At 44.2% G+C, this 15,989-nt stretch overlaps 1 protein-coding gene across 26 annotated transcripts in view; it reads right to left on the bottom strand.

The window, feature by feature from the left end:
• Nucleotides 1-281: 281 nt before the first annotated feature.
• Nucleotides 282-15,989, bottom strand: part of LOC135210852 (uncharacterized) — a 741,193-nt gene continuing 725,485 nt past the window's right edge. For all 26 annotated transcript variants that reach the window (XM_064243740.1, XM_064243745.1, XM_064243741.1 and 23 more), the window contains one exon: nucleotides 282-2,371. In XM_064243740.1, the coding sequence (XP_064099810.1) occupies nucleotides 2,246-2,371 (126 nt within the window). In that variant the 3' untranslated portion in view covers nucleotides 282-2,245. The remainder of the gene's footprint in view (nucleotides 2,372-15,989) is intronic.

The following is a 15,989-nucleotide window of genomic DNA, read 5'->3' as shown; positions in this document are numbered from 1 at the left end:
ATTTCACTTTTATTGTCATTTATTTACTTATTTTATAAACGTGGCCCTTATATGAAACTGCTCAAATTACAAGGTCCAGTGTAGTTTATAATTGGTCAAGTGGCTAAGGGTGAACTTGAAATTCAAGCCTTCATGTGCCTTCGTTACGTGATTCTTCCGAAAACAAAAGATTGAAATGGTTAATGAATTGTTCTTTAATTACTGACATCCACCTTTTCATTATTTATTTAAAGCAAGAAGGATTTAAATTTACTTAGTGATGAAAAAGTAATTTACAAACACTATCTTTAAATACTTTATTATACAAAAGCACAGATAAATATACAGACATAATTTCAACGTTCGGTATTTACAGTTGTAAGTCACCTACAATGAAAATGCCTTAAAATACATTAATTACATACGAATAATACTTTGACTCTGTAGAAAATCCAACTTATTACAACAGGATAAGAACTGCAAGCACAATGTAGAAAGTTGGTTATTTTCAATAATTACATAAATCACTAAAATCAACAATTATCCGTTAATGGTAAATTACCATGGCTTGCAAAAAACTATTTTCAACACCCGTTTTTTTGCATGATTCGTGGAATGATGATGATCTGCAGTTAATGTATTGCATTAGAAATCAATTTCATATTAGATTTTTAGATTACACAGCAATACCTTATTGTTCACCAAGAAACAACATACAAAACATTATCTCTTTCTTGTTTTGACAACATATCTAATACTGTTCTCAAAAGTTTAAGAGAAAAATGACTTTTGACAGTGACAAAATAACAAGAAGCAAATACTTGTAAAAGTTACATACATTTAAAAACACCATTGTTGGGTTAAATAGTAAAAGTTACATGAAATTGATGCATGTTGGGAAGCTCGTGTTTTCTTCTGAAGGATAAAGCACACCTTAAGAGAGAAGTTGAATAAATGCAAGTTTAAAAAAAAAAAAAAAAAAAAAAAAAAAGATGAGAAATAACTATCACACAGGGATGGAAGTATTTTAGGATATGCAATGATTTCTTTTACTATCAAAAAATGCATTCTCTATACCAATCCTGTATTTTTAACCTATTAATGATACACTGTAAAAACAAGCAAAATTTTAATTAAAAAAAATATAAACATTTTTTTACGATTCATGTAACCTGTCAGTACATAAAAATAAGTACAATAATGCCATGATGTGATGGATTTATAAAATCTAACATGGTTATGAGCTAGATGAAACCATAAATTTATAACAGCCAGTCTCAATGTCTAACATAAAAAACGGTAGACAAAAGATGACTAAAGGCAGATGAAAATATGTAAAAGTTGAGTAGGAAATAAAAATTAGTTAACTGAAATGATTTTAAATACGTATTGAAAATGCACATCGACATAACCATTCACTCCTTATTACCCTAGTTAAGGCATCATTATAATCAACTCATTGTCTCCCTGTAATTCTTTTTTCATTTTTTGTTTTTTAAGATATGGTTCCCATTTTATGCAAGGAATCTTCATAAAACATTAGGTTTAAAGAGAGCTCAAATATTGGTGTTGGGTTAATAAAACTGATATAATAAGAGTGATCTTGTACTACTGACAATGAAAGGTCCTAATTGTTCTTATTAAGCTTAGGCTCATTTCCCTGAAGAGTTCCTTGCATTAAGATTATGTATTTAACCTAAATAGGATTCCTTTTTCTATTACTGACCAAGTAAGATTCAAGCTAAGTATATAAGTATGAAAATATATTCCACAATCTTTTTAGGACAAGAATGACTAAACTGACAATTTACACTTTCATTACATTGCACAGCTACAAACAAGAAAGAAACGAAAAGGTTCAATGGAAATACTAAGTAGCACATCCACGTTATCAAGGATTGAAAGTATAGTGACTGATTGAATGTATGTATTAATTTTTGGGTTTGGGTGACACAAAATTAGTCTTTGGATTGGATTCTGTTTAAATTTTTATAAGAGTTTTAATCACAGAGCAAATAAAAAAGGAAAGAAATGCACCACTAGTATTTAAATTCATGTACATCATTGTCGCTATGGACAATGTTACTTAAAAAATTATATATATTTACATTCCAGTGAACAGGATATACAGACTGAAGCCTTCCTTGTACTATTGAATGTTTTCATCAATTATTGAAATTTAGAAATCATAACTTTGCAGTTTGTAGGCATGATCTATATAAATATTACTGGATTCTCTAAAGAAACTGTACACAAATACATGGTATTATTTTTTCTTTTTTTCTGCTTTTTCAGCTAACTTTTCTGCTTTCTTTTGGAGCCTCTCTCTCTCCTTCTTTTCCTTTTCTGCTTGCTTGCGTTCCTTCTCAACTGCTAATCTTAATTCTTTGACCTGTAAAATTTACCAGAGCATTTGTTAATATAAAAATTTTATTAACATTCAGAAATAATATTGTATATGTGTAGTTTTACACATTTTGCTACTAACTGCTCAGCATATTACACTAAATTTCATTTACAAATCTTAAACAGTTCCCACTGCACTCAACCTCCTGAAGGTTAGGTGGCATACACTCTTTGCCACCAGTAACCAAGTTTGTGGAGCTTCTATGAAATAGGTATAAAAAAATTTTGTAGTAGTAGTTGGTATTTTTATAGGGATACAAACAAGAGCTCATTCTGTAACAGTCATTGATCTTGGTAAAATGTAGGGCAAGAAGGGATAACCCCTCTCATGCCTCCCTTTCGCTACTTCACTCTTGACTAAAGCCGCATGGATAGTTGGGTGGTTGAGGCAAGTACAACTTAAATGAAGGCTCAGGTTTGTTCCCACAGGAATACAACCATTGTCTTGCATATATGGGGACTTGCCCCTTTGGAGGGGGATAGTTCCTACCAGAAGCTTAAGTTAAATTCTACCCAGAAATGTCATGCTCTCGATTGTGCATGCAAGCAAGGGATGTTACAACTTCTGTAACCTCCCACTGGTCTAGGGAAAAAGTTGACCATAAGGTGCTCAGTCTTGAGACTCTGAGGACCTGAAACAAGATGGGAACTTGAGAAAGGAACAATATTTTGGAGAATGATATCTCCCATGAAAGGTGTTAGTTGGTGGCCAGCTTTATTCTAGCCTTTACCAAGTATAATGGGTTCAGAAAAAAGTTCTACCTTATCCTTCATCCCCCTTGTAAAGAGGAAGGACTGAGGGCTATAGATTCTAAACTATTTTGAAAAGGTGCTTGCTTGTTGTGTACTTACCTAATAACAACTTTCATTCCAGTGAGTAAACTTAATAGGAAACAGACAGGAAGGGAGTTCATTCACTTTACTTTTGCACTTCAAGTAAACATGCCAGTCTGAAGTGTACATGGTTGAGATGTGGAGTGTCCAATAAGGATTCAGTAACTATAGAACTTGTTAAGCAACTACCATAGGTCTCAAGGAGGTATGCAGGAACTTCTGGGTAACTTAAGTTACCCAGGCAGAATGAGGTAAGGCTTTCTGGATGTGCCAGACCCTCACCCTTATTACCCAAGACAATGCATAGTTGTTCCAAAATGGCGAGAGACAGCCCCATGCCCTTCTTGTTGTTGTTCTCTCGAGCAAGGAGAGGAATCATAAAACTGTCTGATAACCTAATGAAACCAGAAAAATGACAAATTTTTAAATCAATTTGTATTTTTCATAGCTAACAAACCTGAGGTCTTAACAATATGATATTTTCCAAATGCCAGCTGGTAACCGGATAAAACAATGAAGATTGTAAAGCAAGGAATCTGTGAGATCTGGCAACGCCTGCGCGTACAAGGTGAAAGCTGATCAGAGACTGCGCATTCAATCTTGTGATGCACCAGTCTTTTCCCAACCCAGGAGATAAGAAAATGCAGAGAGGGGCGGCTAGAAGTGGGCAGTAAACATTAAGACCTAAGGTTTGTTAACAATAGGACAGACTTATACTTGGAGGGAGGTACAAACATCCTAAACCGGCTGGGAGTTAACCCACCTGACCATCTCCCTAGAAAAAACAAGCTCTAAAGGAGGTTGATCAAAGCCCGTGAGTAGATAAACTTATATCTAACAACTCGGCCATCTGGGTTGCAATACGATGTAAGAGCAGATTAATTGCATTTAGGGAACTAATGAAAATTCTGACTGTTCAATAACAAAACATATAATCACAGAGGCTTGTTATTACTCCTAACTCCCCCCTGCCAGAGAGCGGAGTATTTGCTACTGAATAGAGGGTTTGATTATTTCAAAAATACATAAAGTAAACTATCAGCATGACTACCTTAACTCACCTGTATCAGACCAGTCCAGCATATGACGTGTATTCCTCGACCCACTCGTGTAAGAAAGGAACAGAGAGAAAGAGACCAGCCAACTCACTCATTCTCTCTTCCACAAGATCGCCTTGGGTAAGATACAAAATTGCCCGGTAAAGGGCAATGGAGGAGTTACACAACTTGTTGGGCAGCCATCACAGGACCCAGGGAAAACGTGTCCATAGACCTTTGGGCAACATCTCTTATATAAAACGAGGTGAACATGGATTGGCACAACCAAGTACCAGCGTTCAAAATTCTATGAACAGTAAAATTTTTCTTAAATGCCACAGAGGAACTTATACCTCTTAACCTCTTGCGCTCTAGCCTGCACAGACTCAGTGACAGAACTATCAAGAGACGAATAAGCCTGCTTGATTGCCTCGTGTATCCAGAAAGAAAGTGTTCTTGGAAACTTCTTTCTTGGATCGACCCGTGCTAACAAAAAGCCTATGGCACCCAGGTCTGAAATGCCAAGTCCTTTTAAAATAGTAATGTAGGGCTCTGACAGGACACAACAAGAGCTCTTGTGGGTAATTGTCCACAAAGTCATTCAAAGATGGAATGGAAGAGAGGCAAATCTGTCATCATGCACCGAAGGATTCTGGGTCTTGGCCACAAATTCAGTCACATATCCCCAAGTTATGATGTTTCACATCATAACTTGGGCCATGAAGCTCAACCACTCTTCGAAGAAGCCAAGGCCAAAGGGAAAAGTCTTGCGTGCCAAGTTTCTGTCCAATGAACGACGCAAGGACTCGAAAGGAGCTCTAGTGGAACTTCTAAGGACAAGTGAAACATCTCATGCCAGAGGCTTAAGTTCCCTTGGAGAACAGGTCTGTTTGAAACCCTTGAACAACAAGGTGGTCTCCCAGGATGAAGAGATGTCTATGCCTCTCATAGACGTAACACCAAACTCAACGCCGCTCTGCAGCTCAATAGCAGAAACTGAAAGGCCTTTCTCATCCCTGAGAAAGACCAAAAAATCTGCTATACGTTGAACAGAGGTTCTGAGTGGAAAGAAACCCCATCGATGACACCAATCGCAGTAGATTGCCCATTTCCCCTGGTAAACAGCTGAAGATGACTGGACATATGTCTTGCTGTTTCCTGAGAAAAACCTCTCACTCGGAGGAGATACTTGATAGTCTCCATCCGTGAAGAGAGGGATTCTACTGTCTGGTGAAAACTTTCAACGTGAGGCTGGCAAAGAAGCTGCCGCCACAGGGGAATCTCTTTGGAACCTCTGACAGAAGGAACAGAAGGTCTAGAAACCATTTTGCCTGTGGCCACAGGGGAGCTACCAGTGTCATCCATAGATTTCAAGAAATTATCCTGTTCAGCACTTGACGGATCAGGCAAAACAGAGGGAAGGCATACACTTCTAGGTTGTCCCAAGGGTGTTGGAAAGCATCCTCTGCCAGAGATAGAGGATCCAGGACCAGTGGACAGTAAACTTCTAGTTTTCTGTTGAAGTGAGTTCCAAAGAAGTCCAACATTGGCCTCCTCCATACCTGAAAAAGCCTGTCTGCCACGACTTTATGCAGAGACCACTCCATGCCCAGGATCTGGTTTTGACGACTCAGCTTGTCGGCAACCACATTCTTCTTGCCTGGAACGTGTCTGGCCCGAGAGCTCCACCAAGTTGTCGATCGCCCACTGGTGTAACTCGACTGTCAATGGATGGGAGCTAGTGAGACACCAGACCCCTGTTTGTTCACATGAGCAACTACCATGGTGTTGTCGGACGTAAGAACTACCGAATGACCCTCCATCTTCTCCCGAAACTCCTTCAGACCCACAAAAGCTGCCTTCAACTCCAAAACATTGATGTCTAGCAGCTTGTCTTCCATACTCCAAACGCCTGATGTGATGAGGTCCCCTAGATGAGCACCCAAACCTGTGAGAGAAGCATCTGAAAACAGAAGGAAGTCTGGAGGGAGAGAGCTCAGAGGGATACCTACTAAGAGATTCTGATCGCCCAACCACCAACGAAGGTCTTTCCTCACCTCTTCGGACAGAGGAACTCTCTGAAGGGGAATCTCCTGGCGGGGACCAGAAGTCTTTCACTCTCCATTGTAGAGACCAAAGATGAAGATGGCCGTGAGGGACCAACTTCTTGAGAGAAGGCAAAATTCCCAGAAGAACCTGCCACAGGTAAGCCAGCTGTTCTGGCTGTGATAGGGATTTGTGTGCCACTACCCGCAACATCTCCAACCTCTGGTCCGATGGAAAAATTTGATGCTGCTGTATCTATAACAATAACTAGATAAAGAACTTTCTGGCTGGGATCGAGATTCAACTTCTCTAGGTTTACTACAGTGCCTAGCTCCCAACAAAATGGAAGCAGACAATCTCTGTCCTGCAGCAGCTTCTTCCTGGAACTTGCTAAGACCAGCCAGTCGTAGAGGTATCTCAACAGGCGAATCTCTTGAGCATGAACCCATGTTGAGACGAGGAGAAGACCCTTGTGAACACCTGAGGGGACATGGTCAACCTGAAGCACAGGACCTTGAATTGGAATATCTTCTCCCTGAGAGCAAAGCAAAGAAACTTTCTGGATAAAGGATGCACAGGGGTCTGGAAGTAAGTGTCCTTTAGCTATCAACAGCAAAAAGTCGTTCCCTCACTGCTGCCAACACTGTCTGCGGCGTCTTCATCTTGAACCTTGTCTTCCTGACAAAATGATTAAAGGTGGAAAGGTCGATTACTAGCCTCCAGTCGCCCGTCACTTTTGATACCAGGAAAATGTGACTGTAAAACCCTGGAGAAGGATGTACGTATTACTTCCTCTATTGCACCCTTGTCCAACATTTTCAACATTTCCTCCTGAAGAGCTAAGAACTTTGGGGTAGTGTAAGAATACGTCTGACTGAGAAAGGTCTGTCTGAGAGAGGGGAAGAGAAGTTGAATGGCAGTAGATATCACACCCGCAGAACATCTACTACCCGCTTCTCCGCTCCATAATCCTGCCACTTGACCCACTGGCCTGCCAGGCATCCCCCTACCCGTGGCAAAGGAGAGGGAGAGGCACCCACTCTCTTGAGGACCCCCACCTGCCCTTTCCTCTAGAGCCCCTCCTAGGCTTGTTAGACTTAGCCTGAGAGGAGGACTAAGGAACCCTAGCTAAAGTAGAACCTTCAGCTGACTTAACAGGTAAAGATCCTTGAACCTGTCTCGGAGGAGGAGGCGGGCGATGTAAACGTGCCTCTGACTTGGAAACTGCCCAATGGACCAACCTGTCCTTGGTATCTGCCCATCGCCGGTGAATTGCATTTTGTAACTCAGTTCTTGGAAACAGGAACTGCAAATCCAGAAGATCCCCATTCCTGAGCGCCAATAAAGACTCAAGAGTCCACTGAGCTCGCAACCTTGGAAAAAGCTGTCTCTCTCTGGCTAGTAGAAGGTTGGTTCATAAGTTCACACTAAGATGGGACAGATAAGAAAATGCCTTACCACTGGACTGCAACAATAGGAAGAGAAGATACACTCACTAATGCTACTACAGACCTATCTGAAGCAATCTTGGTTATCGCTGTGGACCATAAGTCAAGCCATGAGACTGTCTGGAAGATGGAAGCTGCTGTAGTCTCCATAGCTAAGGCTTCCTGTGATGACAAGGAAGGACCCACCAATCTAACTTGCTCTAAGGTTAAACCAGGTTTGAGACAAATCACGTCTTGGTTAAGGTGACGAGGCATCAAATGAACTGTATTAATCGAATAGTACTTTTCTATGTCGCGTGAGAGGAGGAAGAAACTTGGACGACCCCTTCGAACGTAGAGAGCCATCCCGGTCTGACACCAAAGCGTTCACACGTAAGACGGACTGAGCGTGGCCCGACAGGGGGAGATCAATAGAAGTCATAGGATCCTGACTGGCACCCAGCAAGGCTTCTAAGCAGGTAGGCATAGTAGAAGACTGAGTTTGGTTCTACATTCTAGATTGTTGAACCCACGAATCAACGACCTCCACAAAGGAAGACAAAAACTCTTGATTTGTGTCCCTGCTCCGGCAACGGTGACCGATGACATGACGAAGGTTTGGCAGTATTGTCCTCCTTTTGTAGCAACACTGATGAAGTTTTGCTAGAGAATCTAGCCTTCTGGGGAGATGCCTCTAACATTCAAAAGACCCTCCTATCGAGGCTCTTGAGCGTTGACCAGCAACGACACTAGAAAATGGTCTCGACTCAAACCGTGTACAGACTCGTGTGAAGCACCATGTACACTGTCGGTGAAACGATCACGTACATGTACGTCAGGCGAAATACATGCGTTCACGGCTGTGACGAGACAAGTACACGTCCGTGAGAAGTTGACCGAGCATAGCCCAGAGACCCAGAACGTGACCGAAGAGAGATTCTTGAAGGTGTACGATTTTTATGATCAAGAATTCTTTCAGGTGAACGAGGAATCCATCCGTGAGCCAAGGAATCCTTACACTTCCGACCGTCAACCACAGTCTTGTCGAGAGACTAATCTTCCCACACAACTTGGACCACTACCGTTTCTGCAACTTTTGACCTTTTAATCAGCGCCTTATCGTCCTTACTGCGACGAACTGGAACCGAGGCAGGTAAAGAAGGGGCACCTCCAATAACATCAGCCCGAGACACATCCGTGTACAGAAGACAAGAGACTTAACTCTCATACTATCACAAACATGGCCATGAAGAGATGTGAATGCATTACCAGCTTGCATAGGGGAGACCTGACCATATAACGAAGACGAAGATGGCTCCTTTCTGCAGACTCCAATGTCAATCCTACGAAAGCTAAACTGCAATGGGGAAGAATAACCGTGTGGGGCAGCTGGCAAAGTGCTTTTCTCACCTGCACGACCATGGACGTGCGTGGGGGAGACACGGTCATGAGAGGCAGAAGGTGATGCACTCCCTCCGCTCACAGAAGACTTAAGCGCAAAGTCCTTGATCCTCCGTCTGATATGATGACGAGGCGGCGATGGAGAAGGAGGAGATAAATCTCCCTCCCAACGAGATCTCTTAGAAGCAGGAGGTGGAGATGAGGTAGCCTCCTCTCTCCCGGGAAGACAATTGGAACCCGAAATAGAGGGGACTACATTACACAAAATCACCCTGTGGCACTCCCGATACTTCCATCGACGAATCAATGGAAGAAAAGGAAAGAGACACAGGAACACTAGAATTAGCATCAGGGAGAGGGAGCAGTCGAATTGTCCAGACAAGGTGAAGACAACCCCTTCCAAGAGGGAAGAGTCGAAACTCTGCGATGTTCCCACTTCCTATAAAAACAACCTCCACTGCAACTTAGGCCAGGCATGACATTCCGGGCAGGGATTTGTCACCGTACAAATATTAGCTCTGCCCCTAGTGCAAGTGTAAGCAGATCCGTAGCTGTCGTGCCAAACAACTAGAGCACAGGAACCCCTGAATATCCGGGCACATGCATTGACGAGGCCGTGAAGACTCATGGGAAGCCATACCAACAAGTACACACTCTCATCACAGTGAAAAAGACAACACGGGCAGAAAAAACCGTCAACTCCCCAAGGCGGTTAGGAAAAGACTTGTGTGTCACTAGGTTGAATGTGTGGTCTCTGATCAGCTTTCACCTCGTAAGCGCAGGCGTTACCAGATCTCACAGATTCCTTGTTTTACAATCTCAATGTTTTAACCAGTTACCAGCTGGCGCTTGGAAAATATCCTATTGTTAAGACGGAAGGTTTGTTCCGCATATACGAACAACAGGGATGCTCCTGGACACCACCACCTTGTGCCTATCTGTACTAAAAGTGTCCTGTGTCCTGACCTCAAATTGCAGGTAGTATTTGAGAGTGTGGGCAGGGCACAAACATTTCATCTGGGTCTTCACCAACAAAGTTTCGAAGGTGAAAGGATGGAAAAACTGTGTTTTTAGAGGGGTTTTAAATATCCGGGGATTTTAGCTATTCGGTTGGGGGTACTCACATCTCCTGAATAAAGGGGTTTCACTATACATACATACTAACAATGGTACTATTCCAGCCTAGACTGTCTCTTGAAATTTGTCTGTCTGTCTTATGGAGCTGAAATGGGACCAAATCCTTGTAGAGAGAACTCTCAGCATATACACTACCAGGAATTCCTTAACATTTCAATGAAGAACAACTACTGTGTAACCTTCCAGGGAATGGAATGCTTAAACATTTAAAATAAACATTGAAGTACAGTGTTGTTTTTCTTATAAAACCAGTTTCATTGCCTTCAAGAATGACAAGATAGAACAAAATCACAGAATTAACATCCAGCTAATATTCACTCATCATTGTCTCTTTAACTTAGTGGAAAGCAAAAATTCTCTGAAATTTTACCACTACTCATACTGAAAATGATATTGTCATGTTACAATAAAGTTTTATACATACTTACCTGACAGATATATACTTAGCTATAGACTCCGTCGTCTCCGACAGAATTTCAAATTTCGCGGCACACGCTACAGGTAGGTCAGGTGATCTACCGCCCTGCCCTGGGTGGCAGGACTAGGAACCATCCCCGTTTTCTAATCAGAATTCTTCTCTTCCACCTGTCTCCTGCGGGGAGGCTGGGTGGGCTGATGAATCGTATATAAAACTGTCAGGCTAGCCAGATATGTATAAAACTTTAGGTTGTAACATTGACATCATATCATTTTTATACATTCAACTTCCCTGCCAGATATATACTTAGCTGATTAGCACCCATTGGTGGTGGGTAAGAGACAGCTAACTACTGAAATAGACAGGTAAACAACATATGTTGTAGGTATTTATAAACCTTGGTTCCTACCTTATTAGGCTGAAGACTTCGCGGCTACTGCCTTGGAGTCTGCTTAGCCTCAAGAGCCTCAGCGAGATAATGATCTATGGCTAAGAGTTCTTGTGGGTCTGCCAATGGGGTCTTATCCACTTACTCGGCAGAGCCTAAAGGCCTTTGTCATTGGGTGCTATTCCACTAACATGACAATACACCTTGTTCAAGGAGCACAAAACCGATCCCGATCACCTGATCCTAACATCCATGTTAGTTCTAAGATTGTAAGGAGTTATCCCCGAACTCCTCACAAACAACCAAAACTCGAAACATAATTACACTTTCATTAACAAAATATACAAAAAAAATTTTGTACTCCCCTACTAGTCATACATACCCTTGATCCCCTACCAGCAATGACACTCTGCTCCCGTGCGACAGTAGTGAGCTTGCTACTAGAAAACCAAGCACATATCTGACAAGAGGGTTTATGTACGATAAAACACAAAATTAAGGATCAGTCTTTGCTCCAAGACCCAGTACTGTATCTGCTGATACAAAAGGACCTAGCGAGAAGCACTTCTCATAGGTCACTCTCACGTCCTTCAGATAATGAGATGCAAACACTGAATTGCACCTCCAATATGTAGTCTCAATGATATTCTTCAGAGACATATTCTTTTGGAACGCCAAAGACGTTGCTAACTGCTCTTACTTCATGCGTCTTGACCTTTAGAAGACCGAAGGATTCCTCCGAGCAGTTCTTGTGAGCGTCCGTAATAACGCTTCTCACAAAGAAAGCCAAGGCGTTCTTGGACATGAGTCGTTTGGGGTTCTTCACTGCACACCAAAGACCTTGTTGACAAGCTCCCATCTGCCTCTTCCTCTCTAAATAGTATTTAAGAGCTCTCACTGGACAGAGAGATCTCTCTATCTCTCTGCCTACCAGGTTAGATAGGCCTTTTACCTCAAAACTTCTGGGCCAAGGCTTTGATGGGTTTTCGTTCTTTGCCAGAAACATTGTCTGGAAAGAACAGATGGCAGCATCTCCTTTGAACCCCACCGTGGAATCCAGAGCGTGTAATTCGCTCGTCCTCTTGGCTGTAGCGAGAGCCACCAGGAACAAGCATTTCCTAGTGACGTCGCAGAAGGACGCGAGATGTAAAGGTTCGAATTTATCCGATGAGAGGAATTTCAGGACCACGTCTAGATTCCAACTAGGTGTTCTAGGAGTAGCTGCTTTCGAAGTCTCAAAAGATCTAATTAGATCGTGTAGATCTTTGTCGTTAGCAATGTCCAGGCCTCGATTCCTGAATACTGAAGACAGCATGCTTCGGTATCCTTTTATTGTCGAGACAGATAGGTGTGATTCCTCTCTCAGAAAGAGGAGGAAATCGGCAATATTCACTATAGAGGTACTGGAGGAGGACAGCTTCTGACCCTTACACCACCTCCTAAAGACTTCCCACTTCGACTGGTATACTCTTCTCGTCGAAGCTCTGCGGGCTCTAGCGATAGAGCCCGCAGCCTTGCGAGAAAAGCCTCTCGCTCTGACAAGTCTTTCGATAGCCGAAAGGCAGTCAGAGCGAGACCTGGGAGGTTGTGATGAAACCTCTCGAAGTGGGGTTGTCTGAGTAGATCGTGTCTGTTTGGAAGCGATCTGGGGAAGTCCACTATCCACTCCAGTACCTCCGTGAACCATTCCTGGGCTGGCCAAAATGGGGCTATGAGTATCAACTTCGTGCTCTTCGAAGCTACGAACTTCCTGAGCACTTCCCCCAGGATTTTGAACGGGGGAAAGGCGTAAGCGTCCACACCCGACCAATCCATGAGAAACGCGTCTATTGCGAAGGCTCTCGGATCTTCTACTAGAGAGCAAAAGGTCTCTATTCTTTTGGAGAGGAACGTCGCAAACAGGTCTATGTGAGGTCTCCCCCACAGGGACCAAAGACTTCGACACACTTCTTCGTGAAGAGTCCATTCTGTGGGAAGGACCTGGTTTCTCCTGCTCAGTCTGTCCGCTCTCACATTCTTGATCCCTTGAACAAACCTTGTGAGGAGAGTTATGCCTCTTTCTTCCGTCCAGGTTAACAGGTGTCTTGTCAACTGATAGAGGGAGAAAGAGTGCGTGCCTCCTTGCTTGCGTATGTAAGCCAGAGCCGTGGTGTTGTCTGAGTTTATCTGTATCACCCCGTCTCTGACTATCTGTTCGAAGAACTTTAAGGCTAGGTGTATGGCCACAAGTTCCTTGCAATTGATGTGCCAGGACACCTGTTCCTTTGTCCAGGTGCCTGACACCTCCCTTGCTCCTAGCGTCGCTCCCCATCACCCAACTCCGAAGCGTCGGTAAACAACACTTGGTCTGGGTTCTGCAGGGCAAGCGATACGCCTTCGTTCTTTTGAAGCTGAGGGATCCACCACTTCATATGATCTTTTACTTCTTGTGGAAGTTGGAAGACGTCCGAGAGTTGACCCGTCTTCCAACTCCACACCTCTTTGAGGAAAAACTGAAGAGGGCGGAGGTGAAGTCTCCCTAGCGAGAAGAACTTTTCCAATGAGGACAGGGTCCCTAGAAGGCTCAGGTAATCCCTCGCTGAGCTGTTCTTTCTTTCTAAGAAGCTCGAGATTCTCGACAAACCTCGAGCGATTCTTTCTCGCGAAGGATATACCCGAAAACCCCGAGAATCCATCTGAATCCCCAGATAGACCAAGTTCTGGCTGGGGATCAGTTGTGACTTCTCGAGGTTGACGAGCAACCCTAGCGAATCTATCATGTTCCTTGTTACTTCTAAGTCCTCCAAGCACTGACTCTTCGACTTGGCCCTGATCAGCCAGTCGTCCAAGTAGAGGGAGATGTTTATCCCCTCTAGGTGAAGCCATCTTGCTACATTCGCCATCAGGTTGGTGAATACTTGTGGGGCTGTAGACAGTCCGAAGCACAGAGCCCTGAACTGAAAGATCTTGTCTCCTATCACAAAGCGAAGATATTTCTTTGACAAATGGTGAATGGGAACGTGGAAATAGGCGTCTTGCAGGTCCAGAGAGACCATCCAATCTCCTGGGCGAAGCGCCGACATTACAGAGGCGGACGTTTCCATACGAAACTTCTTTTTCTGTACGAAGCGATTCAGAGCGCTTACGTCCAGAACTGGCCTCCACCCCCCCGATGCCTTTGGTACTAGAAAAAGGCGATTGTAAAATCCCGAGTGTGGATCCTGCACAAGTTCGATGGCCTCTTTTTCCCACATTTGCTCCACCATTTGAAGGAGAGTCTTTCGCATTAACGGGTCTCTGTACCTCGCTGACAGTTCCCGAGGCGTAGATGTTAGGGGCGGGCTGTCGGTCGAAGGGGATTACATATCCCTTCTTCAGGACCGACACTGACCAAAGGTCGGCTCCCCTTTGTGCCCATACTCCTGCAAAGTTCAGGAGTCTGGCGCCCACTGGTGCTTGGAGGAGCAACAAGTCACTTCGATTTCTTGAAGGGCCTAAATGAAGACCTTCCTCTCTTTTCAGAGCTCTTCTTTCTGGCAGGGGGACGAGCCGCTGCACCTCCACGAAAGGGCTGCTGAGTAGGACGAGATTCCTTCTTAACCGTCGCCACTACCGGTCGTCCTTTCTTGGACGTTTGCGTAAGTAGGTCTTGTGTCGCCTTCTCAGTTAGTGAGCGAGATATATCCTTGACTAACTGAGAAGGAAACAGATGATCTGATAGAGGGGCGAACAGTAAGGCAGTCCTCTGGCTCGGAGAAACCCCTTTCGATAAAAGGGAACCATACACTGATCTCTTTTTCAGGAGACCAGCACCAAAAAGTGAAGCCACTTCACCCGAACCGTCCTGTACTGCCTTGTCCATGCAGGACAGGACGCTATGGAGAATTTCTGGGTTCTTCAGAAACTCCGGATCCTTAGATTTGTTGGCCAGAACTCCGAGTGACCAATCCAGAAAGTTGAACACCTCTAAAGTGACAAAAAGTCCCTTTAGAAAGTGGTTCAACTCTGAAGTGCTCCACGTCGCTCTGACCGATCCTAAGGAGTGACGTCTAGAGGCCTCCACTAAATTGGCAAAGTCGGCATCTGCAGAGGCAGGTAGAGAAAGACCCATAGTCTCTCCTGTCCCATACCAAATACCTCTCTTCCCGTGCAATCTGGAAGGAGGCATGCAGAATACCGTCTTTCCTAACTCCTTCTTCTTGTCCATCCAAGAATCTAAAGAATGGAGCGCCTTCTTCATTGATATCGCAGGCTTCATTTTCAAGAAGGCCGACGATTTAGCCGTAGCTGAGCTCGAAAAGAGCGAACGAGGAGAAGGAGGAGCCGCAGGACTAAGAGAATCTCCAAACTCTTGTAGTAGTAATGAGGCCAAGACTTTGTAACTAGAAAGTCCCTCATTAGCAGGAGGTTCGTCGTCAGACAACTCGTCTAACCCTCGATCAGACGAAGGAGAAAGTTCACGTTTTGAGGGAGAGTCCTTCCAAGACCTCCTATGTTCTGAAGGAGAGGAGCTCCTATTTGGCGAAGAGTCATAACCTCCAGGAACGCCCCGACTCTTGGACTCCTGCTCTTGACTCTTGCTCCTACTCCTGCCTCCGCTCCTGACTCCTTGGCCTCCTCGGACTCCTGACCATCCTGGCCTACCTGAACTCCTGCCTCCTGACTCCGGACTCCTGCCTCCGACTCCGGACTTCCGGCCTCCTGCCTCCGGCTCCTTGCTCTTGCCTCTTGGCTCCTGCCTCCTGCCGCTTGCGTCCGGACTCCTTGCCTCCTGCCTCTGCCTCCTGCTCTTGGCTCCTGCCTCCTGCCTCCTCCTTCACTCCTGGGTCATTGCTACTCCTGCCTCTGCCTCCATGGGTGACTCCTCACTCATGGCGGTAGCCAGACGTCTGATTGTTTCATCCAGGTTCGTACCGGAAACCTCACCTCGGGTAGGA

The sequence above is a fragment of the Macrobrachium nipponense genome, chromosome 4 (assembly GCF_015104395.2).
Source record: "Macrobrachium nipponense isolate FS-2020 chromosome 4, ASM1510439v2, whole genome shotgun sequence".
NCBI lineage: Eukaryota > Metazoa > Arthropoda > Malacostraca > Decapoda > Palaemonidae > Macrobrachium > Macrobrachium nipponense.
The sequence above is the reverse complement of the archived record's forward strand: the minus strand, read 5'-3'. Positions and strand labels throughout refer to the sequence as shown.